Below are 27,727 nucleotides of genomic sequence, written 5' to 3'. Positions count from 1 at the left end.
AGTTTACATTAAAATTCAAAAGACAGATAATTTACAATGGGGACACTATAGAGTTACAGAGACTTTGAAGTTTTAACCTTTCAACAGATTGTTGTGTACTGTCAAATTACCTCCACTCTCTATGAGGATGTCGAACAAGTCATCCATTTGCTGGCTGGTTGCCGTAGGAACCTGAGAAGACAGTCAACAGGGTAAAGAGACTTGAGGCTAGTACACAAAAAAGTGAAGCAATCGTCAATGCGGAAAAACTGAAAAAAATTAATAAATAACATGTGTAACTAACCTGTGAGACATTGTTGATGTGCATGTTGCGGCTCTGCTTGATAGCCTCCTCGTAGCGGGGGGGCTCTCTTGATTTGGGAGGCTGACTGATAAGAGAGGTGGGCTGGAGGATGAAGGCAGGCTGGGGAGAAGGAGACTGGAGGAACCAGAGGGAGATGGAGAAAATGCACAAGGAGTTAAGGTCTGAGGTTTGTGAAGCAAGTCTTGTTGAAAATTGTTCAATGAAATAGTAAATCAAAAAAGTATTATAGGTTGAACAAAAGTAAACCCCCTCCCCTCTTGTAATGACTCAGCTCTTTTACCTTATGAAGGGGTCCATTGGAGATGTGGTGGTTGGGTGAGGCCCGTGGAGAGACCCTGTTCTCTGGGGAGCTTCTGAGGAAACGCTGGGGATTCATCTCAGGCCGACCCTGGTTCTCTAAACCAGTAGAACTATTGCACACTGTCAGAGTCTGTCAAGACGCAGAGAATATCTGATATTAGTTTGAAATGTATCATGTGATTTGATGTCATCATAACAGCACAGCAAGACAGAGATAGGCGATAAGAAAAGATACAAAACCACCTTCAAATGAAACAAGGCACAATCATATCCGTCAAAAATGTTCTAATTATAGACAAAAACAAATATAACTGCTATATTAAGTTTAACAATCACACATCTCTGTAGTGGATGATATAAAAATAATCCTTAGTTACAGTCAGCTACAGCTTTCTCATCATTTCAAGAACTTGGACAGTGACAGTTTAACCATGACCACCTGACTGACCTGTAGCAACGGGTTGTGGTTTGGTAACTGCTGGCCGGGTGCCGTCTCCATCTGAAAGCTCTGCAGCTGAGGAACCGACGTCTGTACCAGGCCTGGATTTGAGACTGTGGCCTGGAGGACAGGCTGAGATGTGGAGGGAAGCAAACAGAACCCTGAGTCTACACATCCAGATCACGCCAGCATGCCCACCGTTTCACGTAAACGCAATATATACATCTGAGTGCAACGTCACTCTGATCTTACCTGCAGGCTGACAGTGGTGTTCGGCAGCTGGATTGCAGTAGCGTTTTTGGGTAGTGAGACCGGGAGCAGGATCTGAGTCCCAGCCTGGCCAGTCAGCATTTGGGAGACTCCACCCGTGTGGCTGATGAAGAACTGCTGCAGGCTGGGGGCAGTGGTCTGAGGCTGAGTCCGGAGTTGGGGACTTCTCTGTGACTGTGGGAGCAGCTGCGGGCTGGTGCTTACTTGGGGCTGGATCTTCGTGATGAGCTGGGTTGGACTCTGCAGTTGGAGCGGCTTGCCACCAGAAACAGTCAAATCCTCCAACTTCACCACGGTCGGGAGGGGGCTTGTGAGAGCCGGGGAGCCCAAGACAGAGTTTTGGATGGTGGAAGCAGTGGAGGAACAGTTTGACAGGAACGTACTCTCCATTTTTACTACATTTGAATTCAGGACAGTAGCAACAGGATTCAGGGCAGGGACAGAGGTTAGTTTGGGAGATACAGAGGTAGAGTCGGCACTGCAGCCACCCGGGCCTCTCTTCTCCACCTGCAGCTGAATCTTGAGCTCCTCCACCAACCTCTGCTCGTGCTCCAGCTTCCTCATCAACTCCTCTATCTGCCGCTCCTTCTCATGGAGCCTCCTGTCCTTTTCCTCCGGGACGTGAAAAGACAGGAGAGGTGAGGACTGTACTTCGGAATGTCCCACAGACATGCCCACATCCTGCTGGAGGGTGGAGGGCTCAGTGGGGTTGGGTGAGACTGGCGGCGTGGATCTCATGCTCTCTAGAGTCACCTGCTGTACTGGGAGGACAATGGCGGGGCTGGTGCAGGTGGTGGTGGCAGTGGTGACGTCCATGGGGGTGGAGGTGGTAGTGGTCGGTTGAGGAATGTTGGTAGGAGCAGAGGTGCGGAGATTGTCCTGGAAAGGCTTAAGTCTCTCCATCAGGTCGGTCTTTGTTCCTGACACAGGAAGGCCTCGCAGCTTCAGCTCCAGTTTCAGCTCCGCCACCTACAAAGATATGGATATGATCCCATCAGAACTTTAGATAAGTGATGGAGGAATTATTTAAGCTGGTCGGAATAGTTTTAAGTAAATCTTTTTTATTTGGATCTGTAAATCAAAACAACAACAAAATCTATAGCATTAATATGACGTGGAGAAGCAGCAACCCTAACCTCTCTTTTGAGGTTATTGTCACTTGTTGTCATGTCTTGTATATGTATGTCTGATATGTGTATCCTGTCCTGTCCTGGATAATTTCTGACCCCCAGAAAACTGCAACTTATGTTTTGTGTACAGACTTAACTAAATAGATATGACGCTTTAATCCCTGAGCTTTAGAAACATTAGCAGGCACACTCTCAGCGTTTGACTTTCAGACAGAGCCAGATTCACCCTTTTTCCAGTCTTTATGTTAAGATAATCACTGTCTGGATGTAGCTTCATATTTACTATACAGACATGAGATTGGTATCAATCCTCTGCTCTCACTCTGATCGAGAAAGCAAATAATCCTATTTCTGAAAATGTCTAAATATTCCTTTAACTGCTGGTGTGAGTAATGTTTAGCTGTGTAAAAGAAATCGAAAAGGTTAAAGGTTCATTTCTAACACAGATGATGTTTTTTGTGGTTTCTTTAACTACTCTGCAGCTATTCATTTATTTCATCATGCTAATCAAATTTAACGAATGGAAAAAATACAGAATAAAAACTTTGATTATCCTACGTAGAGTTGTCCGATTTTCAAGAACTGGCTCTACAATTAACCTGATACAGTTTGGTTACATCAGCTGAGCAGACCTGTAAAGACTGAAGTGTCAGCCCCTCTTTAAGCCTATTATTATGACAATACTTTTTAAACAGCTGGAGTATAATGTTTCAAGCTACATGCGTGAAAAGTTTGCTGCTCCAAAAATACAAATATGTTTCAACGGACCTTCATCTCCTCCAGGTTGGCAGGCAAGACTCCTGGCTTGCGATTGGACAGCGAGTTGTGTGGTCGAGCCGCAGCTGAAGGCAGAGGGGGAGGTGGGGGGACAGTGGGCAGAGACACCATGATGGAGGTTGGCAGGCTGCTGCCAGCGCTGCTCTGACCCTCTGCCACAGGTCTACAGAGAAGTACGGGAACAAAAGTTGAGGTCATTGTTATTGGAGGAAATCATTAACACGAATAAGAAATAGAGAGAGGAAGAGGAGGGGGAGAAAGAGGGATATAGGACAAAAGAATATTGTTGTTAAGAGAATTGGAACGAGAGGAAACACAGAGGAAATCGTCTCCCATGTGAGCGGACCATCCATCCTGTGCCCTGTGCCTCTCTAACAAAGGCAGTCAACCAAACCACAGTACACAGAGAGCTTTGCCATGCAGCCGCAGAGAGTTAATTTGTGAAAACAGCAGCTGGTAAAACAATATCCTGTTATTCATTAATATGATTAGACAAAGAGTAGTTATCGGAAACTAGCTAATGGCCCTCTGGATTGTTGAAACCAACAATATTTGGCTTGGCTTGCTTTCAGGCAATTTTAAACTAAGAATCATGGAGGTGAGCCAAACTACTTCCACTACTACCCAGAGCTTGTGATTGAGGTGAGGGTTGGAACGTAGATCGACAGGTAAATCAAAAGCTTTGCCGTGGAGCTCATGTGCTTCTTCAGCACAACGGTCGACAACAACGGTCACATTACTGCGGCATCGACCCGCCTGTCCGTCTCGCACTCCATCTTTTCCTCACGTATGAACAAGACCACGAGATACTTAAACTCCTTCACTTGGAGCAACATACCTCCCCCCAGAGCGATATGTTTATGAAAAATACAACATGATCCCTTTTCTTCACATTTTGGCGATGGCAGTCATAGTGTGTGGTTGTCGTGTTTTGTATACATACTTGAGTGGTGCTGGTAGTATAGTCTGGTAGTTGTAGTGCTGCTGTTGCTGGCTGATGATCTGCAGCTGGAGGAAAAGCTGCTGCTGCTGCAGTAGTCGGGCATAAGACGAGTCCATGGGCTCTTCACTGGCCTCCTGCTTCTGGTCCGGAGGAACATACTGGTGGTATTTCAGCTTCTTAATCCTGGACTTTGGCTCTTTGCCCTTCTTACTGCGACTCTTCTCTGAGGCTGTCTTCGGCTGGCTTTGCTGTGGTGGGAGGGAAATGCTTTAACATACAGTTTGGCCAACAGCATTGAGGCATTATTATGTTCAGAGAGGTGGGAGAAATCATTGCCCTCACTTTCACCAGTGTTGGTCCTGGTTTCGAGGGAGCAGCTGGGCGAGTGGCAAGAAACTCAGTGGTAGAGATCACTTTCATAAAGTCTGACGGTGCTTTTGTAGCAACTGGGAGGACCTGAATTAAAAAGACAAAAAACGTTTCAGAAAAATACAAAATAATGTTTAGTAACAAGAGTTACAAAAATACCAAAATAATTATGAAATACTAAATACAAAGCATTGTGTGCATTCTCAGCTCAATGAGTCCTTTAGTTCCTCCTTTGTTTTAATTGAGCTGCATAATGGTAGTAGGGATAAGAGTTTTTTTAAACAACATTTCTGTGCTGGAAATTCTGTCAACTGCTTTTGCAGGATTTTCTGGGAGCTGGGTCTGTGAGCAGCCTGTGATTTTGCTTCCCTGGTTGACGACTATCTAGAGAGTTTGGCTTTACTCTTCGCGTACAGGTGACCAACCATGACACAACAGGATTATCTAACCTGAAATATGGGGCTGGATAGTGGTGGAGGTGCTGGAGCAGGAGCAGGAGATGGAGTCTCTGGTGCTTTGCTCTCCGCGGGTGAGGGGACAGAGGTTTGCGACTCCTGGCTGGCTGGCTGCTCTGGGGACAGGGGATCACAGCTGTCTTCATCCACCACCTTAGGGTAATTCACCTGACCCACTGAGAGACAAATAAAGACAAAGACTTTATTCCTCTCTCAATTATCTCCTGTATTATGAACTCCTCCTGCTGTTGTGTGTCTTATTGAGGCGGGAATGTTGTAAGATCTCTGCTGCCATTACCCTCACCAATGATGGCTTGCTTAACGCTGGAATCCACTGGCAGGATGTTCTTCTCCACCAGCTCCAGCGGGCCGGGTCTCTGGGCGATCTTCTCGTTCAGGTTGTCGGCCAGACGGGCCCTCTTCAGCCTCATCTGGGTGGCCTGCAGCGAGGGCTCTGCTCCGGTCTCTGGGAAATGTCACACAGAGTAAATTGGATATCGTTCTGTATAGTGTCAGCTAAAAGATGTCGTGTTTTCAGCGTTTGATTCTGGAAACTTCTTTTAAATTTGGCAGCCATGTTGTTGCTTGTATGGCCCACCACTGCTAAACATATGTACAGTAGGAGGAAGGTCTTTATGCTACCTTGTGAAGATGGCAGCTTTAAAAGCTCCACAGGAAACACTACATTAAACCTCAAGTGTACATACTGTGAACTGCACAATTATCAGTACCTTGTAGTATGTGCATCCTGACCAGCTCCGCTCTCTCTGGACGACTGCGGATCTTGTGCTTCAGGAAATTCTCAGTCTTTAAAAAAAGTTGGGACAGAACAGTTAGTAAACTAGCTTAATTGCTGCAAGTTCATATTTAGCACTTCCTTTCTAAACTGTGTGACCCTTACCCTGGCTCTCTCCAAGCTGCGAATCTGCCCATGGAATGCTGCCGGGCTCTTGAGAGCTGCAACACACGTAATTAAAGTATATCATTGACAACAAATGTGATCCAGATTAAAACAAACAGAGTTAATTTGTTTATTATCTCAGTTATCAGTGTTTGTTTTTATAAACATGTCCAGTCCACATGAGCTTTTAGGTGAATTATGAAGAAGTGCTGAGACTCACGTGGCATGATGCCCTGGTCCACCAGCTGCTCCCGGGTTCGCCTTTGCTGAAGCCTCAACTGCAGGACTGAAAGAAAAAGAGATAAAAAAAAAAGTTATAAAAGACCATCAACTGTGGTTGAATGCCTCCTGGAGATATCGTGTTCACAATAATGGAACTTTATCTACACAAGTCAACATTATATTGTTGAACACACTTGTGTACATAAATTGTTTCCAACAAGGTTCAAACTCAGAGTAAAACGTTTATTCAAGGGAACAGGACGTTCTATTTTGGTTGCTTTTTAATTGCGTCATATCCGCAATACCTGTGGCTTTATCCTCTGCTATAACTTCAGGGGCAAATGACGTATGACAAAGGAAAAACACACAGCTAGCCAGTTAGCTAGTTGGCTGTGTTTCCCTTCCACTGTTTGTATTGGTGTTTCGTAATGTATCACGATCATTCATTGTTGTTTACTGTGCGTTCTGTCGTGAAAGTTGTTCCAGTAGTTGTTCCTTACGCACAAGGAAACCAAGCGACCCAATTGTTTTGTTTTAATTGTTTTGATTGATAGACCCCTAGCGGACAAAGTTGTACATTGGCCCTACATTTATTCAGTCTTTTCATTTAGATCTGTTAAAAATCAGGGTTTTTAAATGTAATGATCGAGCTGGTGCCTCCCATGGCTGATTAACCCGCATCGTTTCCAGATCTCCAGGACAAGTTGGAGCAGCCGAGTTAAGCAAACAGCGTCACAATAAAAACAAAGAAGAGGAGTTCTCACCTGCTCTGAACCTATCGCAGCAGCTGCTGAGTGTCTCTACCTCCATACCGGCAATGCTCTTGTGCTACTGCTGACTTTGATTCCAGTTTGACAGCCTTTGTATTATGCCCAGACTATAGACACTGACACATAATCAATGAGGCAAATCCACAGCACTGCAACACCTTTAAGAATGATAGAGAAGCAACACTGGGTCCGTCCTTTATATCTTTTTTTATAACTAGTCCACAGCCCCCCCTCCTCCCACTCGACTCTTACTTCGCTCTCTCACTCAGCTCGGTTTGAGATGGCAATTTTCTGGCTGTGGGCAATCCATGCTGCCAGATGTGGAAGACTACACTGGTTCCTTGTAACTACAGAGGAAGAATCGAGTATCTGACTCAGCACAGACGTAAAATGTAACAACATTAAATGTTAAGTGTGTGGCAGCAACACAGGTTATTCAGAGCTTTGTATGTGACTTTGTAAGGGAGCTTACAATAAAGTAAATTAAGTATAACGTGTAGATTTGCTCCATTCACAGGAGGTGACACGTCATAGCTTCCAGTGACTTTGGTATTCAAGGGAAAGTGGGTATACAACCCTGAGAGCTGTGATCAGTTTCGTCCCCAGCTACACTTAGTAAACAGTTAAGAAATTCCTAAATTCCTCAACTCAAGAGAAAGTCACTAGTATTTTCTATTTCCTCTTTCCTAAATCATCTTCACAGGTTGTCCCTGCTGTCACTGACCTTGAGTTCATAGACTTCCACTTACTGACCAGATTCTCAGTCCTTGTCACTACAAACTCAGTCCTGAGTCCGAACATCATTATCTTCCTCTGTTGTCAGAGAAGCACTTTTTCTCTCCCTCCATACTTTCTGAGCCTCCTGCCCCACAGAAAGCCAGTGTGGTCCTCTACATTCACACTTGTCATGAAGGTTGACAGATTGACACCTGCATGTTAAAACCAACATGCAGAAGGGGCTCTGTTGTTGGCGAAGTGCTAGGGATGGCTTAGTCAGTGGAAAGTATGAGGTTTGTGTGTCTTCTCACTGGAGGGGAAATGACAAATGCTGAGATGATGTGTGGGTTCTACTACTATTGACATTCCACAGAATTTTCCACCTTCAAGATGTGTTGCTTGGCTTGGTGACTGTATCTGAAAAACTTAGATCTTTCTGAGCGCAGCGATAAGTATCAGTACGCCATCTGAGCCATGGTTAGGAACTGGAAGTAGAACGTTAGGATTTGCACAAATCAAACATGGGTCATGGGAAAAGATACTTCTCCATTCACAGGAGGTGACACGTCATAGCTTACAGTAAAAGACAATCTCTTGCTCTGACAGGAAACAGTTGGCCTGAATTACTTTGTTGTCCATTCATTATCACCACAGATATGCTGATGTGTAACACATTAACTGAGTACATGTATCCGCCAGGGTAAGACCAGTGATTACATAATCTTTTGTCATAGAGAACTTTGCCCGCAAAAATCATACAACTGACGAGATGACAACACTTAAAAGAAAATCTACACCGACTCCTGTTCAATCAATTAATCCAGAGAATTGGCTCCTGACTTTACCCGCAGTTTGCTTTTCACACATGCACAACACAGCGGGAGGTTCTCTTCAGGCGAGAGGTGGAGCAGCCGGGTGCATAATATGTGACATATCAACTTAAAGTAATCTAGCAGCTATCCGGTAGAACTTGGTATTCAAGGGAAAGTGGGCATACAACCCTGAAAGCTGTGATCCGTTTCGGCCCCAGCTCCACTACAGCAGCAGAAGAGTAGGATTTTGCATGTTTAGTCTGGAACAGCTCTGGCTAAATGCCCTTTGTTTGGTGACTGCATCTGATAAATGAAGATTTTTCTGAGCACAGTGATCAGTATCATTACGCCATCTAAGCCATGATTAGGAACTGGCAAATGCAAGCGCAAATCTAACCCGCTCCTAAAGTCTGATAATGACGTACCCATCCATCAGTGGCTGGCACAGTCCATGGTGAATGCATAAAACAACAGCAGCGTCATGAGGGTGATGAGAAGCACGCAGGCTGGCTAACATGATGACGATAATTTGGGTTTGAACTGCAGAGGAGAAGCTGCTGCAAGTTTGAGGAGCTGAGGACTCGTGGTTTTATGCTTCATTTGGAACTTATTAGGGAGTAGATGAACTCGCATTAATGAAAACTGTGTAGACCATCTCTGTATGAAGGGCATTTGAGGCTAAACAGGGAGAATATATACGTCACCAAGCTGGAAGAGTTGTTAAAAGGACAAATATCATGATGTTATTACAAATCATAATCTTTTTTGGAGTGGAGCCAACTTGAGAGCCGGAAAGATCGGTTTATGTGTCTTCTTCTATGTACTCACCATTTTTGCGTTCACTGAGCGGAGGTAGGTTCTGTGCGGGCTGCAGTGTCAGCTCCTCCATCTCATGGGTCACCGCCTCGCTCTGGGGACTGGGCACTAGCAGACTCAACATCCTACAATCCCCCTCTGCTCCAAGCTGCCACTGACAAGCCTGGGGCTCCATCCCGCCTCAGGAGGGGTGCGGGGTTGAAGAGGGTCCCAGACAAGCAACAGGGGTGTAAGTCACCGTCCCTTTATGTTATGTCTCGCTGCTACCTGCGTGGATACAAGAAGAGAATGAGGCGTTAGTAGGGAACTAATGAATGCTCTTCTCCTTTCACTGAACAACTTGCCCAGGAGGAATACATCACTCTGGGATACTTTGTGGGCTCCTCGTGAACAGTAATTCAGAATAATCATCCAGTTGGTATGACTACTTCACCCAACAGCTGAAATGAGAAGAGTGGCATTTCGTTTCAGCCATCTGGAAGAGCTCAGTCGCTGCCCAAATTATTCATTAAACGAGCTGGGTTGGCTATTACACTGAATAATCACTTCAAACCGCTGCTCATGAGAAACAACGCCAGTTTGGGGATGAATGTTCCCTCTGTTAAGACGGGCTTCATAATCTGGAATATGACGTTGCTGGCGGTTTCAAACAGAGGGTAAGGAAACATTTTGGGGAGCATAACAAACAGTTTAGTATCCATGGCTTCCCAACAGCCTCTTAACCAGAGGATGACAGACGGCTCAGTCTGAATATGTATGCTATTTATCGCTCTCCAGTAGCACCCACACTGTCCATTCCAGGACGTAAGCACTCTTTACTACCCGTCCTGATGTGTTGCTTTTGGCTGAGAACAACTGTGTTCCTATGGCTGCCTTTATTCCTCCCTGCAGAGCCTATAAGTGCCAAAGGCATTAGACGGCAGAGGAACACATTTGGCTACAACACAAGTAAATGTGGTCCGCTCCGGTTGCTGGACGCTCATGTAAGGCATCCAAACACAACAAATCATTAACACTCCGTTTTATTATGTATTGCTTTTCTTTTCTATCCCTTAAAAAGTACATGATCATATATGGTGCAGTTTCTCCGTTCAAGAAAGAATACAAGATGTTACTTAAATCAATGACAGGTTAAAGAAGAAACAGTGCTTCCTGTTTTCACTAAACATGATCTACCCCAACTACCATGGTTGGCAATACTCCTCTGGTAAAAAAAAAAAGTGTGGCGAAAAATGAAGATAACACTTAAAGGAGACACTTAAATCAGTGCAAATGGAAGTTTTGAAATGCAGGGACGTAGCATTTTAGAAAAATTGGTCCAAAACAACATTCATTTATTCAAAATATTTTTTTTTTTAAACAAAGAATTTACAGAAAAGAAAAGAAAAGGTCACGGTTATGAACACAGCCATCTTATGCATTTGGAGCTCGAGTCGGGGGATGGACCAGCGGTAGCAAGGATTCGTTGGTACACACGCTCGACCTATTTCAGCTGTCAATCATGACATTCCATCCTGTTTTATAGGATCAAATTCATTAAAACCATTAATTAAAACTGTACTTTGAATATTTAGTTTGATCCATCAACTAACATGGAGGAGGGATTTCTAACTTATTTTGCAGCCAGCCACCAGATGGCGATGAAGATGTGTTTGCTTTGCTTTTGGGGAGCTGTCACTTACAGTCTATGGTCCCAACAATTAAATATCATGTTACGATGGGAGTTTATCCAAGTGTACTTGGCATCTACTGGTAATCCGAACTGGTGCGCGCTGAATCTGACCACAGCTTCAAAACTCCCCCACTCTTCAAAACTTGACTAGTGTCAGTTCAAGCTCAGTGGTCCATCAACAGCATCTTCAATAATTTAAGTCTCTGCTCTGTCAGATGTAACTTTAACAGATTACAAAGACAGGAAATGCTTTGTGAGCCTCCTTTAAATTATCTAGGCCATGTCAAGGCTGTTTGAAAAGGGACTCTGCTTACATTGACCCTGACTGAGGGATGTTCTTCACAGTCAGGTCCGATTTCAATTGGAGAGGGAGAAAGTGAGACAGTGAAATCCAGTCATATTTACAGGTCTTTAAATGGATGTTTGTCAGTATTGGTTTGGCCCAGGGTTTCACAAAGAACAGCAAAATACAGAGGAAGAGTGATGACGAAAACAGGAACACAAATATAAATTTAGAGTGCATGACAACCTCCATGACAACCTCAGTCATATTTGTTTGTTTGCTTGACTGTACATGGCCAAGCGGCAACCACAACCACAGGAGGGCAGACCAAATTGCTGACAAATAAATAATAATAATGATGAGTTAATTCCTACCCTTAGTAGCAGAGGACAGCAAGGGACGGAGGAAAGAGATGTCTTGGGTACTTCCTGTGTAGAGTGACGTTAAGCCATGGAGTCAAACCTGACAGAGAAACACAGCGGAGCACAAATCACAAACTACGAAATTCATCCAGCGTGAAACTACAGTTTAAAGTGATCATCTAGGATACATTTATTTTTGTTGACATCTGTAATATTAGCCACACACTACAAACCACTGCGTTCAGTGCCTGTGACGTGTTTTTCATTAGTTTTTCTGTTTCTAACATTTCAGTTGCTCTTGACAATTTCCAGAACATTTCCTGCCAGCCCCCTAGTAAGGTGTCCAGAGAATGAGAGTGATTCCATATGAGAATGCAGTGAGTGGGCATGTTGATAAAGTGTTACAAACACATGATGGGAGGGAAACTCGTAAAATAGAATTAGCTTAGGTTGAAAAAGAGGTTTTATGTCAACTCAATTTTCAAGAGCCATGTGCTGTAAACAAAAATGCAGCAGAATCTTTATGTCATGTCCTGCCTCCTGCATGCTATGATCAGGCTTCACCCCTCACCCGATTGTTCTAGAAATGTTTCTATTGTTGTGAACGTGGCTGACAATCTCCTGCTGCGTTCTTTGAAAGGCAAACGACTGGGAAATTGGCTCTGGACATTTTCCAGATTTCATGTCTGAAAACACCTTAAGATTCTTGGAAACCCATTCAGTAGGTTGAACCCTGCTGACGAACAAACAAACCAACTGACAGCTCCTATCTCTGGAAAAAACTACTTTAAAAAAATGGAACGAACACAAGCCTTATTAAATTAAACATATACACAGCGCTGTCAGCACCATACATTGTTGCTTGAATAGGTGCGTTTGAAGATAGACAGAGAAGTGCCACTTCAAACTGTCTGAATGAAACTAGCACACACTCAAGGCTGCATCAGGGCCTGAACGCTGATGTTCACAGGTTGCTAGGAAAACGTGCAGCCGTCTCTATGACAAAGGAAGTGGGTCCTTCATGCACAGACAATAGAAGCCCCAGGTGCTTCAAACTGCTGACTACTTCAGAGCTGTAATGTAGTATCACACTGCCGTCTGAGGCAGAGAGGCAGATGCTGGTTTTGTAGAACATTATGGGATAATGTAATATTTGTTTAAGTCAATTATTCCCCGACTACAATCTTTAAGAACTGCAATGACTTTAATTCTTCTTTGACATTTTATGCTTCTAATAATTAGGTTTTTCCTTAAAAATGTGGTCATTAATCCTTTTTTTTTTTATGTAAACATCTTGTTTCAAAGAAGAGATTTTTGGCAATGACTTTTAAAATAACAAAATAAGCCCCCCCAAAAAGAGTCCAAGTATGTTAGATGGATTACTGATGATTAAAGTAAAAGTTAAGCTGCTTTCAGACATGCACTGAACTGGTGTATGTAAGAATGCAAATGTCCAAGTTTCTACGGACACCCCACACATGGCCCCCTTGTATAAAGTCTGCACTCCGGTAGTGCCGATGTGAAAACACAGCAGGAGATCCACCGCCAGCGAGTGAAAAAACGCCTAGAAGACAGACGAAGATGTCAAGCGAGTTTGTGGTGTTAAGAGCCAATGCCGCTGTGGATGTGCTCTAAACAAAAACATGTGATGAGTAGTTACGTTATGCCCCGCCTCTGCCTGCTGCACCACCCCTCAACTAAATCCTGTGGAAGATTAGTTGCTGTTGGGAACACGTCTGAGTAGAGAATCTCCCGCTGCGTTGTGCAAGTGTTAAAGTCAAACTGCGTAGAAAGTCTGAGTTCCTCTGCAGTTGCACTGTACTGCCGTTGCCAACTATGTACTGTTTTTAGAGTGGCGTAAAAGAAGCAATTTCTGGTAGCGTAGTGTTAGCCAGAGCTAGCTAAAATGTAACAATATTTCCAACCGGAAAGTCCCACAAGTAAAACGGGGACGTGAACCGTATTGTGGGGTGGCACAAGTGTTTCCAATTACAACACGAGCAATGGGCCATACAACAATGATAGCAATCGTCACTTCCATACATGGTAAGTAGGCTAAATGGCATCGGAACGTCTTTGAATATATTCCAGAGAAAGAAAGTGATGTAAAGATTCCAACCGAGGGAGAAATACATGCTGTGTGGGAGTATGTATCAGGGGCAAAGGGAAAGGGAGTAGAGAGGGGGAGCAGTGAAAGAGAGAGGAAGTAGCAAACAACTGTCACGGCTGACGAGGCGTTGTGGGACAAACATCGGCGCTGCCATGGCAGAATCAAAGAGCACAACCAGATGTCGGGTGCTGCGTGATGATTCTTTTAACAGCATGGCTGCAACCAGCACCATGTGTGTCATCAAAGTACAATGAGAGTGGACATCTGCTACTTATGGTTACGCTCTAATGTAGTACAGTTTTACTTTTCCCACAGAGGTTCCGACCATAAACAAGACGCCACAGCTATAAACATTTTGGGACAATCGGCAGAAATGTCACATGACCAGTTGGGGGAGTGCTATATTATTCTGACACTGGGTGTGTTTGTTTAGCATTTTAAACTGCGCACAGGTGGCACGCAGGGTCATTGCAGTATCCCACGCTCGTGTCAACCAGTGCACCCATCCCTTCTCCGTCAGCACACAGCATTCTGTCTTGCTAAACATGTTGCCAACAACCTGTCAGCTGGTTTCGCTCGACACATGATTCAGATGGATGGTTACGAAAGTCCTCACCGCATAAAATGCCATCAAAACAAACAGCTGTTCACGGCATCTGAACAGAGAATTGATCTTGAAATAACAACAACACAGCTATGGGTTTCTGTGCCACGTGGATAAGGAGTCAGACGCAACATCAAAACGAATACGTTTTTGTTTTGAATTAGCATTTAAAACAAAAACGATCCCATACATACAAACCAGTGTTTGCCATTCATTATCTAGACTGGGGCGGCCCGCCAAATTCTAATTTGACCCGCCACAGCTTCATAATGAGCCAGAAAAATATACACTTCTCATAATAACATAAGAGATCTCCAAGTTAGTGTTTTGCTCCATTGATTGAGAACTGTCTGCAGCGCTGTTTGCCTTGTGCTTGTTCAGTCCCCCCCTTTCACACTTACGTACATTAAGTCTTTATTGTCCAAGCAGACAGACAGACCTCACAGCTGCAGCTGTTTGCATACCCCGAGTGGTAGTTCTCTCACACAGGAGTGAACTTCTCTCTCACTTTTATGTACCTGTCACTCAGGCTCTGTAGCACTTGAGAGCGAACTGCATGTGTGTGCAGGTGTACACCTTGTGACAGCCCCCCCTCCCCTCCTCTCTCTGAGATCTGTACAGTCAGTCCTCACAAAAATGACACTACACTGTTGTGCGGTGCGCATTCTCCTTACTGGGAAGGATAAGTGAAGTTTAACAACATCCCCACCGCTAAACCACCAAATACATCTCAATCGCTCAATTTGTCCCTGTTTCCAGATGTGCCAGGCGCATCCTGTCAACAGTTTGCCAAAAGCGCACAGTCATGCTCTCTCCGCAATGGACATTTAACTGCGCTTTTGCAGGATAGGGCCCCATATGTTTTTTTATTGACTAGTAATTACAAACGTGTACACCACAGTGTGGCCTCAATCAGAGTCAGTGCAGACTGTGTCAAACTAAAGCCAATTATAGAGGCTACGTCATGTGATTAAGTCAAACGTTTAATCTCTCGTCCTAGCAGTTCAGTTCACTTTCACCATCTTTGCCACTTCACGCAGGCACATTCAGGAAAATAGGCACAGAATTTGAGGAATCGACTCAAGTCTCTGCATCAACTGAGGTGAGAGGATGAATTTGTCTGGTAAAAACTTTCAACATGTCCGAAATTTATCGAACCTTCGGTCAGAAGCAATAAATTGCTGCTCTTAAAAGAGTCATAAGACTCAGAAATCGGGGGGGAAAAAGGGTTTAAATCGTAAAGTCTATGCCCAGCTTCACAGAAAATACAAAAAAAGAAACAACAATGGGGAAAAGTATGATCAGGGATTTCTTTCCATGGACCGACAACGAGGTGCAACTGATACGGACTTAAAACGGTTTGGCTTCACTGCTAGCAGTTTAGTCGTGACTGATAAGAACCAAATCAGGAAACAAATGCGGGTGGATGATAAGCATACACATAGCAACAGTGATGCGTTTTAAGAATAAAACATAGAAATGTGGATGTAGCCAGAGGCAGCAAAAGTTTAAACCAGTGTGTGTATGGAGGGAGAATACGTTTTCGAACTCTGCCAAACTGCCGTGGAAAACTGGCTTAACTGGTCAGATTTTGTCATCACCAAAACTGGACAATGCACATGGAGCAGGGAGGCTGTCAGGACCTGAAAAGCCTCGGAACCTCAACAACCTCAACCAAACGACCATCAGATGATGCCATTCCTCATATCCCTGTGCTCTCAATGGAAGAGCTAAAAATACATCCTGCTTTGGAGACATTTTAGTTGTGGGACATTAAAGCAGCCATTACCCAACTGACTGCACTTTGAAGATGGTTTGAAGCTATTTCTCCACATTACCAATGCTTAGTTTGGAGCTAAATGAGTCACGAGCATTTCGGACCAACCCAAATTAACCATGTTGGCTTCTCTGACCTGGAAATAATCACCGGCCTCAAGTTTCATTTATGTTTGATTGAGTTCAGCCAGGTTATTATTTGAGTCAACATTTTTGCAGGCTGACAACTGTATGTGGGTGTGTGCCCCCCGCCCCGAGGCTATTCTCACTCTATCTCACGGCCTTATAAAAGGCCCTGACATATGTGGTGCAGTGGACAGGCTTCATGAAGTTTAAGTGGGGACATCTTGGGGATGGCTTTCGGAACAAGATGGGACCGAGTTATTTTATGGGAGATAGGACTTGGGATGTTAAAGACAATACTCCGAGACCGACCCGATTATTTCACAATCATGTTTTCAGCAAAACAAGCCCAACAACTGCAGAGCCATCCGAGGGAGTAGGAACCGTTAACACCACAGAGCTACAGATCTTCAACAGTAACAAGGAAAGAGAAGTCATCTGTTCCCATCTCCAGTCTCTTTCCATACTGACAAGAAGAGGTCACGAGTCAACTTTACTCCAAATAGGCCTGGCTGTGAAGACTTTCAGTGATAAAGAGTCCACGAGCACTCACACATGCATGCACGCACACACACACCTGACAGGAGATAACTGGAATCTGCAGCTTTGGGATTAAGAGCTAATAAACCACTGACCTGTCGAAGGTCTGGTTTCTGTTTGAAAGACATAAACACACCATGACATCTTGTGATCAAACACTGACATGATTGCACAATTGTAAAATGAAACAAATAGGCCAACCTATAAAACAAAGGCTTTGTCTTGCAACAAAACGCCCTTTAGTCTGGGCGACTGGGAATCTCAGAAAAGAAAAAAGCAACTAATTTAACCCTCACAACATGAAATCTAAAGCAGACAGGAATGTTGAGAACTGGTCAAATAACATACCTTAACACCCACCAACATCTGGCTTTTGTCTGCAATGGGAATGGATACAATATTCACATGACTGTGGTAGACGCAGGTTTTCAATCGGCACTAACATGACACCTGGGTGAACGTGCTAATTTCTTATTCTGTCTGTATTTTGGCAGCACTGACCATGCACCTTTTCCGGCACAACGTTAATAACGGTGCATTAATAACAATGAAGGCTTGTATACTTGTTTGAATGTGCATCCGCTATTTTTGTTCTTTATATCTTGCAGGATACAACACTAAGACAGCGAGGTTTCCGACATGTTGGTTTCTAGCCCTTTCGAGGTGTAGAACATGACTCACCGGGGCAAAAAACTATGGGTCAAGGAAAAGGTTACAACCACCTTTTTTAGCAGGTTTACCCTTACTGCATATACCAACTAATCTTGGTTTAGAGGGGTTAGTTAAAGGCAATGGACGTCAAACAGAAGTTTGCTTAAGTTATGTTGTGTAATGGAATTATTTATATTGCTCGTATCGCTTAACCCTGAAAGCCATTAATTCTGTATTATAAAAGAGCTGTTAAATAAACTTGCACGTACAAGCCACCCCTCCCATACAGACACACAAAAACTCAGACACACAAAAACACACACATAGCCTGAGAATCAATCTGTGCCAAACCACAGTTTGCTTCTGCATTTTTCTGGGCCTTAAATAGACCATGTCTTGTCCAAAAAAACAAGTCTGCTTCTATCCAGAGATAAGACAGAGATGATGTCATCGCTGCGGCTCACTCACTAGAGTCGGCGCTCCGCTCTGTTCCCACAGACTCACATGTCGTGTTGTTTCCTTCCTGGCTGCCTTTGTGGACTTTGTTAACTAGAAGCCCTTAAAAACAGTACAAAAAGACTGGACCAAACAAAAACACACACATGGTTTTAATGGCTTGCAGTCAAAGAAACAATAGGACAGCCACACCTAGGAAAAGAGGGAACGCAAGAACGCAAGTTAGATTGTGCTGCCTGCAATCAAGTGTTATGCAGGCTTGTTATGTAAAGCAGTGTCTCAGATGTGAATAAAAGGCCCAGCATGCTCGGTTGCAGGTTTTCTGCCAGATGGATAACTACAGCATGTCAGTACCAAAACCCCCTTCCTTTCCGTACGAGTCGGATTTCCACAATCGCTGCAAGGGGAAAAGTATTAGGTATTATATTTTTAAACAAGGACACTTCTGTGTACATTTTGATATTAGGTTTTATTTTAATGTAATTTGCCACAGGGGGAGGCATGGAGAGCCTGGTCTGAAGTGATCTGGCTTCCAGCAGCACTGGGAGGTAGAAAACACACAGGGATCCGTGGCCCCACAGCCTCGGGAGGATGATTACTTTGCCATCCAGCCATTTGCACGGTGTAGAAGTGGACGCTGTGATTTCACACTTTTCAATGACAGGCTGTGTGGCCGGACGGGGTTCGACTCTGAAAACCGCCACATCCTGCCTGGATCTGTCTGTCTGAGGGATTCACACGGACCGAGACCTGCGAGGATCTGCTGCAGCAGCGCCGCCTCATTCAGCATTCAGACAGCATTCAGCCCGACAACAAACAACTGGGATACACACAAAGACACACACACACACAGACACACAGACACACACACAAAGACACACACAGACACACACTAGCAGGTTAGAACAGCAGAAACAGGGGAGTGTTACTGAGTGAGCTCATGTTTTCTCAGTGGAGGAGGGCGGGTTGCTGAGGGATGAGCTACCGCAGGTTAGCTAGTTGAAATCTGACAGGTGAGTGAGTGGCAGTCTGCCCCGGTGATAAACAACACGATGGGGCGCCTCCCTGGCCTTCGTCTCTGGGACTAGCAAACACGTCCGGAGATAAAGTACAGTCTGATACTCGCCGTGCACGCTCCTGTCCCCCGGCCCGGGCGTGCTGCGTCCCTGTCACATCGCCAACGCTGCTCGACAACAGCCTCCCTCACGTTTTTCGCCAGATAGCCCGGCTTAGCTAACACGGGCTAACATGCTAAAAACAAGACAGCGGCGCCCCGGGGAGTCGGGTCTTACCGAAGTGCGAGGACTTGAAACCCGGATCCGCCCGAGCTCTGGTTCACAGCGACGTGTCCATGACCTCCCGCCGAGCTGCTGCACTTGTTGTTTTTTTTTTGTTCCTCCTCCAGCGCCGAGATTGAAGTTTATTTCACGGAGTAAAATGGCTGCGACTGGGTCTGGGTTCGGATGCTTGGTGACGTAATGACGCGGCCGGACAGGAAGCGTCGAGGGGGCGTGGCGGAGGGCAGGGATCACCGTCCTATGAACTGATCAGAATTTATCCTCAACTGTATAGAGAGAATCTTGTAAAATCTTTTTATGATATTATATAATCTTTATACGTCTACTTTATAAACACTTTATAAGGTGTTATATAATCTTTATACATCTATTTTATTAACACTTTATATGGTATTATGTAATCTTTATACGTCTACTTTATAAATACTTTATATGATATTATGTAATCTTTGTAATGTGGACTCTTTATGTGGCATATAATCTTTGTTTATTTTTTCAAATATTTCCCAGTTTGGGCTCAATCAAGTCCATTCACCTATCCATGCATCCAACCATCCATTTCTTTTCTGTAAAAACTTTACTTATGTTCGTAGGTTAAGTACTGTGCTTGCAAAATAAAATATTTAAAGAGCTCTGCAGACAAAGTAAAACATGATAACTCTTGTGTTCTCAACCGATTGCAAAGTACAACTTCCCATGTTGAAATTGTGCACAAAAGCAACAGCACAGTGAGAGAGGTTGTGGTTTCAACTATAGTTCCCTTACTTTTAGTATGTTTTCCTTTGCTTCCGTCATAATAAATTCCATTGAAAATGACGATAGAAAGTACTACACAAGAGTACTACACAAGAAAAAAATATTTTTATATATTTTAAATGTATGAAAAGATCACATTTTCCTAATTACTGTTTACTGGAAGATTATATTTTATTATTTTTATATTTGACTGATTACATTTAGCTGCAAAATGTCCTTAGAGAAACACTCATTTTTGCTACTGCCATCCTTCCAGAGGCATCATCTTCCATTAAAAACAAGTGCAAAAAATTTTTTTAAAGTAGAATATTTGAAATTAGATTGTGTTAAATGTAATTTTGAGTGTGCTGTATCCTTTCAGGTTATAAAAGCTGTACTGTCCAGTCCAAAGTTTTATTTTGAAATGACAGGTTATAAATAGTTACAAAATTCATCAAGATTTTATTTATTTCAACAACTTTTTAAGAATATGATAAAAGTTCCATATCTTGCATATATTTACAGAGTAATTCCAAAATACAAGAGAGAAACCTGCATTACTTTGATTCATTCTGCACATTAATATAATATGCTGAAATTTAACTTTCATCCAGCTTTACAATGGTGTTAAGAAACATATTATTCCTATGATGTCTTTTTTTTCCTCTGCACTGGAGCAGGAACATCAGCAACATTATGCAGAAACTCGTACAGTATCTTAGCGTTGTTCGCATTTTCCAGTATTTCTGCGAGCTTGTCCTTGCTGAGTTTGGCTAAATCTGCCAGGCTGTCAGCATTTCTTATCAGGGCCCTATAGTTTTTGGTATTGACCCCAGGCATTTTCAACAGGAAGTCATAAGGTCCTGGGTTGTAGAGCCCGGCTGATTCAGCCACCGTGTCCGACTCGGCTGTGACTGCCTGAGCTGCTGCAGCGTCGGGTTCCAGGCGGCCTTGCTTCAGCTCCAGGAAGAGGTCAGCTGTGACATGTGGGGAGGGACACCAGAGTATCCGCAGGCGGGGGAAATGCAAAGTGAGTAAGGTGAGTTTTGAAGAGACGTCATTAGATGAGATCTCATGACGGAAATCTGATCGAGCCATTAAGGAAAACGGTTTAGCCGGGTCAAACTCAATGAGCAGCACTGGCTTTTTGTAATAACGGGTCATGGAGAGACATTGGGTGTAGAGACGGCCGCTCTGCAAAGAGCCAATCAGATCACTGATGCTCTTGCGCTCCACGCATGTGTCCGGGGTGAGGATGTAGTCACCGACTTCTAGGGTGACAGGCTCGATGTCCAGACCACGGCGGTGCAGCAAGGAGGGGAGTTCACTGCGGAACTCACGCATGTCCACAATGACTCGTGAGGGCTCTTTGGGCTGCTCCTGGCCTCCTGGTCATTGGAAACAGGAAATGGAAAAATAAGATAATTAATCACTTATTCAAAGAGAATCAAAAAATAGAAAAACATGTCTGAAGTGCTGGGTGCTGAGCATAATGAGGCGGCTGCAGCACCACCTACAGGTGAGAGACTGAAACTGCGAGGCAAAAAAGTTCATCAATTTTTAAATTTTACAAGATTTCATTTCAGTTTCGAAGATTCAGTGTATTTTATGTGTAGGCCGGATACAGTGCAGTGTAGAAGTTTGGAACGTGACTTGGATACCATTAGGCAGTAATGATCACAGATTTAGAAAGGTAGTAATAGTGGATTAGATATGTCTTAAAAACTATATTTGATTTATTTTATTTAAAGCCAGTTAAAGTTAAAGTTTGCTGTCAATTGTAGTTGAAGATGTTCTAAAAATTGGTATAAAATGTTATTGTTTATTCAAATTAATACACGGTCATGATTTTTGTGTAGCTGCCGCATTTACTGATGTCATTATAAACACCCCTTTGTCTCAGCACCCCGAACTGTGAGTGACTTACAGCCTCCCTGAGAAATGTAGTGAACTGATAGAGTCATACCTGCTTTGCGGGTGTTGGTGGTGGCGTTGGCAGGCTCTAAACTTCTAGCAAGATCGAGGTTGGTGTCTTCTCGTCCCTCCCTCTCCTCTGGTATGACCATGGTAGCTTTTTCCCTGCAAAATTACACACACAAGCACCAATGATGACCGGATACTGTGGAGAAACCTAAATTAAACGAAACGTACAAAGTGAAGAAACTGTTCTGACCTGATGAGGTGTTCAAATGCTTTCTTTTCCTTAGACAGTGCTGTGAGGTACTTCTGTTCTTCTGTCGACCCTCCGTAGATGAGGAAATACACCCTGAGTGCTTTTCCAGGCCGAGTGGCTTTGTAGATCTCAAGTTGTCGCACAAAACTCACTTCAGCATCGTACAGGACCACAAAACTGGGCTCCACCTCGTGCAGCACCCGCGTCAAGCTGTGGGGGTCAGTGCAGCCTTTCAGTGGGTGGATGACAGTCAGCGGCTCCTTCAGGACACCATAGTAAGCGTCAGATGACAAATCCAGCTTCAGTTGCCCTTCCTCGCCTTCTTCGTCCTCCGTCAATTCCTCCTCGTCTCCACTGCTGCCCATCGCTGCTGCCTCCGCCGTCTCTCCCTTCCCGACCATCTGGGTCAGGGTCAGAGATGGTCGGCTTTTACTCTTGGCGGACTTTGTGTTTTTTTTCTGAGCAGGCTCTTTCCCCTTGGTTCCTCTTTTGGGCCAGCCATTGCCCTTTTTGTGAGAGTCGAGCTCCAGGGCAGCGGCAGCAGCAGGGTCCCGTTTACCGATTGTGCGAGCATACAGTCTGTTGAGCAGCCCCTCAGAGCCGCGCCTGATGTACTGCTGCAGCTGGGCACAAGTCCGGTCATCACTGGCACAGATCAAGACGCGGCCTGTGGGCAACATGTTGGGCAGTTAGACGGATATACTGTACAAGACAAATATCCACAGAACCTTTTTATGGACTTGTTAAACATATCTGTTATTAGGATTCAACTATATCTGAATAGACATTTTCTAACATTGTCATTTTAATTGCACTGACTAAAAGGACAGGCCTGTGTTTATGCCAAGCCTAAATGTATCACATTCCTAAATGAAAGGAATCAGACAACATGTTTCTGTTGCTTGTTGCAGTTCCAGCTTCCAAGTAACCTGGACTAGTAACATGAATTTAGATTAGGCAGTAATATTCAATATTATCATGTCATTAATAGTAGTAGTAAGTAGAACTCTAACCTGGTTCATGTTCAGAGCTCTTGTTCTCTCTCTCAATCTCCTGCAGCACCTCAGTTAGAGCCTCCCACTTTGGGCTCTTCTCCAGCACCAGGACTCTTTTCACATCTGAAACACGCACACACACGAAGCGTTAACTCAACAAATATCTAGTCTGAGGAGCACATTGTCAGAGATCTGTTCACATGTCTGTCACCTGAGGTCGAGGGTAACTTCTGTTTCTCAGCCTCTGCCCCCACTTTGAGTTTCTTCTTGCTTTCACTCATGCGGTACACACGACCCCTGGCATTCATGAACATGGAAGTGCTCGAGTCCAGGAACAGCCACCCTGATACAACAATAAACTCATGCAATCAAACAGGGATAAACAGAGTCTCATGATGCATTTTTACACTTAAACTAAATACTCCAAGCTGGTAAATAGTTTAGTTTACCAGAATTGGAGCCAAAGATCTTTTGGCTGGAGCGGAGCGACTCAAGCAGATTGAGGAAGGTGACACAGTCGTACTGTGTGAGGTAGAGCAGGAGAACCCTCAACACCTTCAGGTCCTGGACCAGGGCCTTGGTCTTGGCTCCCAGTTGGTGCCACAGGGGGTCCAGGTAATGACGGATGGTCTGGGATGAGTAAGAGAAGGTCAAAGTCAAACGATTAAGTTCAAACACTTTTATTAAATTCACTATATCGGCTGGAGGCTAATTTGGTCGCACGGCAGATTAATGTGTCATATTTCAGTGACACAGCAACAGACCTTTTCAAAACCATTTCCAAGCGTGTTCTCCAGTGAGAGGTCCTCAGCCTCCAGTGTAGGGTTGTAGCGTTTCAGCTCCTTCAGACAGGCGCTCATAATGTCCAGGATGGAGCTCTGAATAGCCCTCATAGCTGGCGTCAGCGACACATGGAGTTCCACCACCTCTGGTTTATGCCTGTCCAGTGCTGTGTTTACTGATGCCTGGAACCTGTTGAATGATGCAGGTAAATAGAGCAAAGGTAAAGAAGGATGTCGGAGAACAACTCCCCTTCCCTGCTATGACATGTTAAAAAGTTTGTCTCATCATACCTGGGCCACAGATAGAGCTTCTTGACGAAGAGGTTTCTCATCACACGCTCCACCTGGCAGAAGCCGGAGGAGAAGGCTGTGGCCTTATCGGTGAAGGCCTTGATGAATCCCGTCTTGTTCTTCTGTCTGAACAGACGAAGGATGAAGGCCTCCTGACAAGACTCGATGATTTTATGTGCGCGGAACACCAGGATGCCTGAAGCGTTAGTAAATTAAGAGAGGAAAATATAACCACCTGTATCGTGTAACAACAGCTACATTTTTGTGACAATATACTGGCACATTTAAATACTGCATATATGAAAGTATTGGCTGATGTGTCTCTCCCTGGAAATAAACAAAATGCTTTTCCACCTGTGTGTGTGTGAGAGAGACAGGAGAGGATAAGGGACGTCTCGTACAATTGACAATGTGCTGGTTTCTTGATTAAGTTTCTGAATTTGAAAATGAGTGCGGCTTTCAGATTCAGAGATCAGGTGGGTTTCACTTTTTCAAAGACGGTTTGAAACACTAGGTGGCGTTATGAGCCATGATCAAGCCATAAATTTAGATTTAGTTTTATAAAAAGTGATTGTGTTTCTCTACTGGTTATGATTAAAGATGATTGTGTATTTACTCTGTTGATAATAACAGAATTAAAAGTGTCTAGTGTTCTAGTGGATTCCCATGTGTTCACATTTGGGTGATGGATTGTGTTAGTAGAAGTACAGTTTATTTTTTATTAATAACATATACAGCACTGTTAGCAGTTCAAATCTCAATGGTCCCAACTAGGGCCGAGGGAATCATTAACTTTACTAGTATCAATTATTAATCCTCCATTAAGATTTTAACAATAACTGACCTACTATGATTTTGTAGAGGGTAAAAAGTAAACAAACAAACGTTGTTTACTGTAATAAATAAAATCACGTCATTGTAAAAAGACAAACGAGGGGAGTGATTTTCGCCACGATCGCTTGGTCCTCTGACCTGATATGAGATGAGCAGGGATGCGGTCGGTGAGGAAGTCGACCACCAGGATTCTACTGGTGACAAACAGCACTCCGCCCTCGGTGTAAACGGTGTAGCGCTCCGTGCTCTGGACGTCGCTGGTCACCGTCCTGGGCAGGTGGGTCACGCCCTCAACCCGCAGCTGCTCCGTGAAGTACTCCTGAGAGGGGAGGACGAGTGGGAAGGTGCGTTTGTTGAACAGGGGCCGTGGCAAGGGAGCTATCACCGACAGAAACTGTGCCCCCCCACATTCAGACCAAGGTGGAGCTAAAGTACTGTGTTCCAATGTCACCAAAGTAAAGTAAAAAATAGCCACACATGGATTTCATTAGTATGTGTTGTGTTTTTAACATCAAGGTTTTGTTCTGTCACATGGTTCACCAATCAAAATAAATGCTTTTATTCCTATCATTCATTGCGCTGCATTGAGTTTGTAGACTATAAAACCAGATTCATAATTTTGACTACAATTGATTGTTGTGACTTGATGGTTATGTGTTGTTATCATACAGTCTGTCACTGAATCACTGGTACTTTAATATTTCCAGTCATTTGTTATACTGGTCAGTCGCTCCCATCACATAACATTAGCCACCTTGCTGCCCCCACATCGCCTAGCAACGAGCGGACCAGCAGGCTACGCTAACCCGTGCGGTGCTGACCTGCTCGGGGGTGGTCGTGTTGAGCAGGAGGACCAGGCTGTCCTTCTCCGAGTGAACCCGCATGAACTGCAGCAGGATGCGGTCCATCCCCATCCCCTCCGCCGCCACCAGCAGCCCGTCGCAGCCGAACAGACTCAGGAACATCTCGGTCTCGAACTCCAGCAGCGGGCCCGCCATGTTGGAGCCTGTACCGCACCGCAGTCGCACAGCACCGGTGATAGACGTCAGCTGAAGCCGCTGCAGACCATCGCGAGGAAGCTAAACACGGAGCTCCCACATCTGCCGTTCAGTGTTTTGAAATGGCACATCCGGTCAAGTGGCTTGTGAGTGCGGTAATTTAAGATCAACAGCGCCACCTTTTGACCCGGAGTGTTATAGCAGGTAGAAATGTCGCCTATGCTATTTATTATGGCCTGTGTGGTGTTTTCACTTTGATTTTATTTTCGTTATTTTTATTTATAGTGTATAAATAAAATGGTTACCTGCATATCTTTTTATATTCATGTTATATCGCAAAATGAAAATGAGCTCTGTTATTATAGCATCCCTCTCTGTATTTCTCTCAGTTATACTAATATATAGCATTATGGGTACTTTTCTCACAAGGGAGACAGTGGGGTTAGGTGCTTCCGGTGAGGTACTGATCTTGTTTGTATACAAGATTATCTTGAGAAACAAGTATTTGTTTAAAATGCAGGTTTAGTCCAAACTACAAGAACCTTCACTGTTCTCCTATAGTAATTTTATCCTCAATTCTATCCTTGAAAATACCATTAATCTGCTGAAAGACCTTAAAACAACTGACAACATTTAGTTCCATCAAATCTGCACGTGGGGTTTAACCGACATGTGAATCTTACAAACCTTATTCAAAGCTGACGGGATGAAGTATCATGTTTTGGAAGCTATATTTAAAAAAGGAGGAACTTTGAAGTTTTTCATTAGAGATGACAACATCCCCTGATATTCATGCTCAAATCAGCCCAGCTCAAACAATACAAAATAACAACAGAATAATCATGTTTATAATTTTATTTTAAGACAAGTTACAAATTATACAAAAGCAAATTTGATGCTATAAAAACAGTATGAAACATCATGAATGACAGCTGAGATTTACTCGTGATTGGTGGAGCGCACGTATCACTGGGAGCTTGCTACTGCAGCTCCATGCTACTGCACAGACTCTGGCTCCAAATGTGCAAGATGCATTCGTGGCCGGGATTTTTTTTCTGACAGGCATGTTCAGTGATGCCTGTAAGAGAGACAGAGAGGAACAGGGTTGTAATACCAATACATCAATGTATGAACAACATGTAACATGACCTCCATCATTAAAATGGTCTGTAGAAAGAAATCAAATACACGTGTTTCCATGATAAAGAACAAAATAACTAATGTGCACTGGTGTCGCTCCTTCGCCAAAGAGTCTTAAAACAGATCAAAGCAGCAGGGTTCTCGGTCACTAAATGACTGCTCTGTGATCAGTATGAGGACGAGGCCACCGGGAAGGTCTCACTGCCCTTTTATGGATCTCAACATGTGTGCTCTATGAGTCATATCTGTGCTGTACCTGATGAGATTTCACATGATGACATTTTCACGGCCGCGAGAGTTCGCTAGGCAGGTCGGACAGCTCGTCAGGAGGTGGAGTCTGAGGGAGGAACAGACAGTGAGGTCAGTCACAACATATGAACATCTTAAGTCTCTCTACAAAACTTTGTTTATCGAACTGCAACCTGAGAAGTTTGGTCTTGTGTGTTAAGAGGAGATCGATGGTAAGTGTAACATACCAGATTGATATTAGATGTCTTGGCCGGGCTCTCGATATCAGGAGTGCCAGCTCCGTCCTCGCTTGGTGGGCTCACAGTCCTGGATGGTGTCTCACCGGGCGAGATACCTGCAGGGGACTTTCCAAGGGAGGTGGTCTTCGCCTCTTTTACGCCTTTCTCCTCAGGCTTGAACTTCTTAGACGAAGGTTCAGCTGAGGGAGAAC

The 27,727-nt window shown here is 44.1% G+C and overlaps 2 protein-coding genes across 6 annotated transcripts in view; both read right to left on the bottom strand.

The window, feature by feature from the left end:
* The window catches only part of mrtfba (myocardin related transcription factor Ba), a 36,563-nt gene extending 17,296 nt beyond the window's left edge, over nt 1-19,267 (bottom strand). For 3 of the 5 annotated variants that reach the window (XM_034571130.1, XM_034571129.1, XM_034571127.1), the window contains exons 1-15: nt 19,095-19,267; nt 9,238-9,492; nt 6,109-6,174; nt 5,889-5,944; nt 5,719-5,794; nt 5,286-5,453; nt 4,982-5,163; nt 4,506-4,619; nt 4,164-4,411; nt 3,212-3,383; nt 1,296-2,282; nt 1,053-1,175; nt 585-734; nt 284-418; nt 111-171 (exon numbers count right to left, since the gene is read on the bottom strand). In XM_034571130.1, coding sequence (XP_034427021.1) covers nt 111-171; nt 284-418; nt 585-734; nt 1,053-1,175; nt 1,296-2,282; nt 3,212-3,383; nt 4,164-4,411; nt 4,506-4,619; nt 4,982-5,163; nt 5,286-5,453; nt 5,719-5,794; nt 5,889-5,944; nt 6,109-6,174; nt 9,238-9,400 — 2,701 coding nt within the window. In that variant the 5' untranslated portion in view covers nt 9,401-9,492; nt 19,095-19,267. Of the gene's footprint in view, nt 1-110; nt 172-283; nt 419-584; nt 735-1,052; nt 1,176-1,295; nt 2,283-3,211; nt 3,384-4,163; nt 4,412-4,505; nt 4,620-4,981; nt 5,164-5,285; nt 5,454-5,718; nt 5,795-5,888; nt 5,945-6,108; nt 6,175-9,237; nt 9,493-11,554; nt 11,643-19,094 lie in introns of all 5 variants that reach the window. The other 2 variants (XM_034571128.1, XM_034571131.1) reach the window with 2 other exon arrangements.
* A 967-nt stretch (nt 19,268-20,234) lies between these two features.
* Nucleotides 20,235-26,064, bottom strand: ercc4 (excision repair cross-complementation group 4). The gene is made up of 10 exons (XM_034571142.1): nt 25,732-26,064; nt 25,049-25,229; nt 24,077-24,272; nt 23,768-23,975; nt 23,453-23,633; nt 23,215-23,346; nt 23,022-23,126; nt 22,009-22,675; nt 21,802-21,914; nt 20,235-21,223 (listed from the first exon to the last, which is right to left on the bottom strand). Exons 1-10 carry the CDS (start codon nt 25,906-25,908, stop codon nt 20,481-20,483), a joined length of 2,703 nt encoding a protein of 900 aa, XP_034427033.1. The 5' UTR covers nt 25,909-26,064; the 3' UTR covers nt 20,235-20,480.
* Nucleotides 26,065-27,727: the final 1,663 nt, after the last annotated feature.

This window comes from Hippoglossus hippoglossus, chromosome 19 (genome assembly GCF_009819705.1).
Source record: "Hippoglossus hippoglossus isolate fHipHip1 chromosome 19, fHipHip1.pri, whole genome shotgun sequence".
Classification (NCBI taxonomy): domain Eukaryota; kingdom Metazoa; phylum Chordata; class Actinopteri; order Pleuronectiformes; family Pleuronectidae; genus Hippoglossus; species Hippoglossus hippoglossus.
The sequence above is the reverse complement of the archived record's forward strand: the minus strand, read 5'-3'. Positions and strand labels throughout refer to the sequence as shown.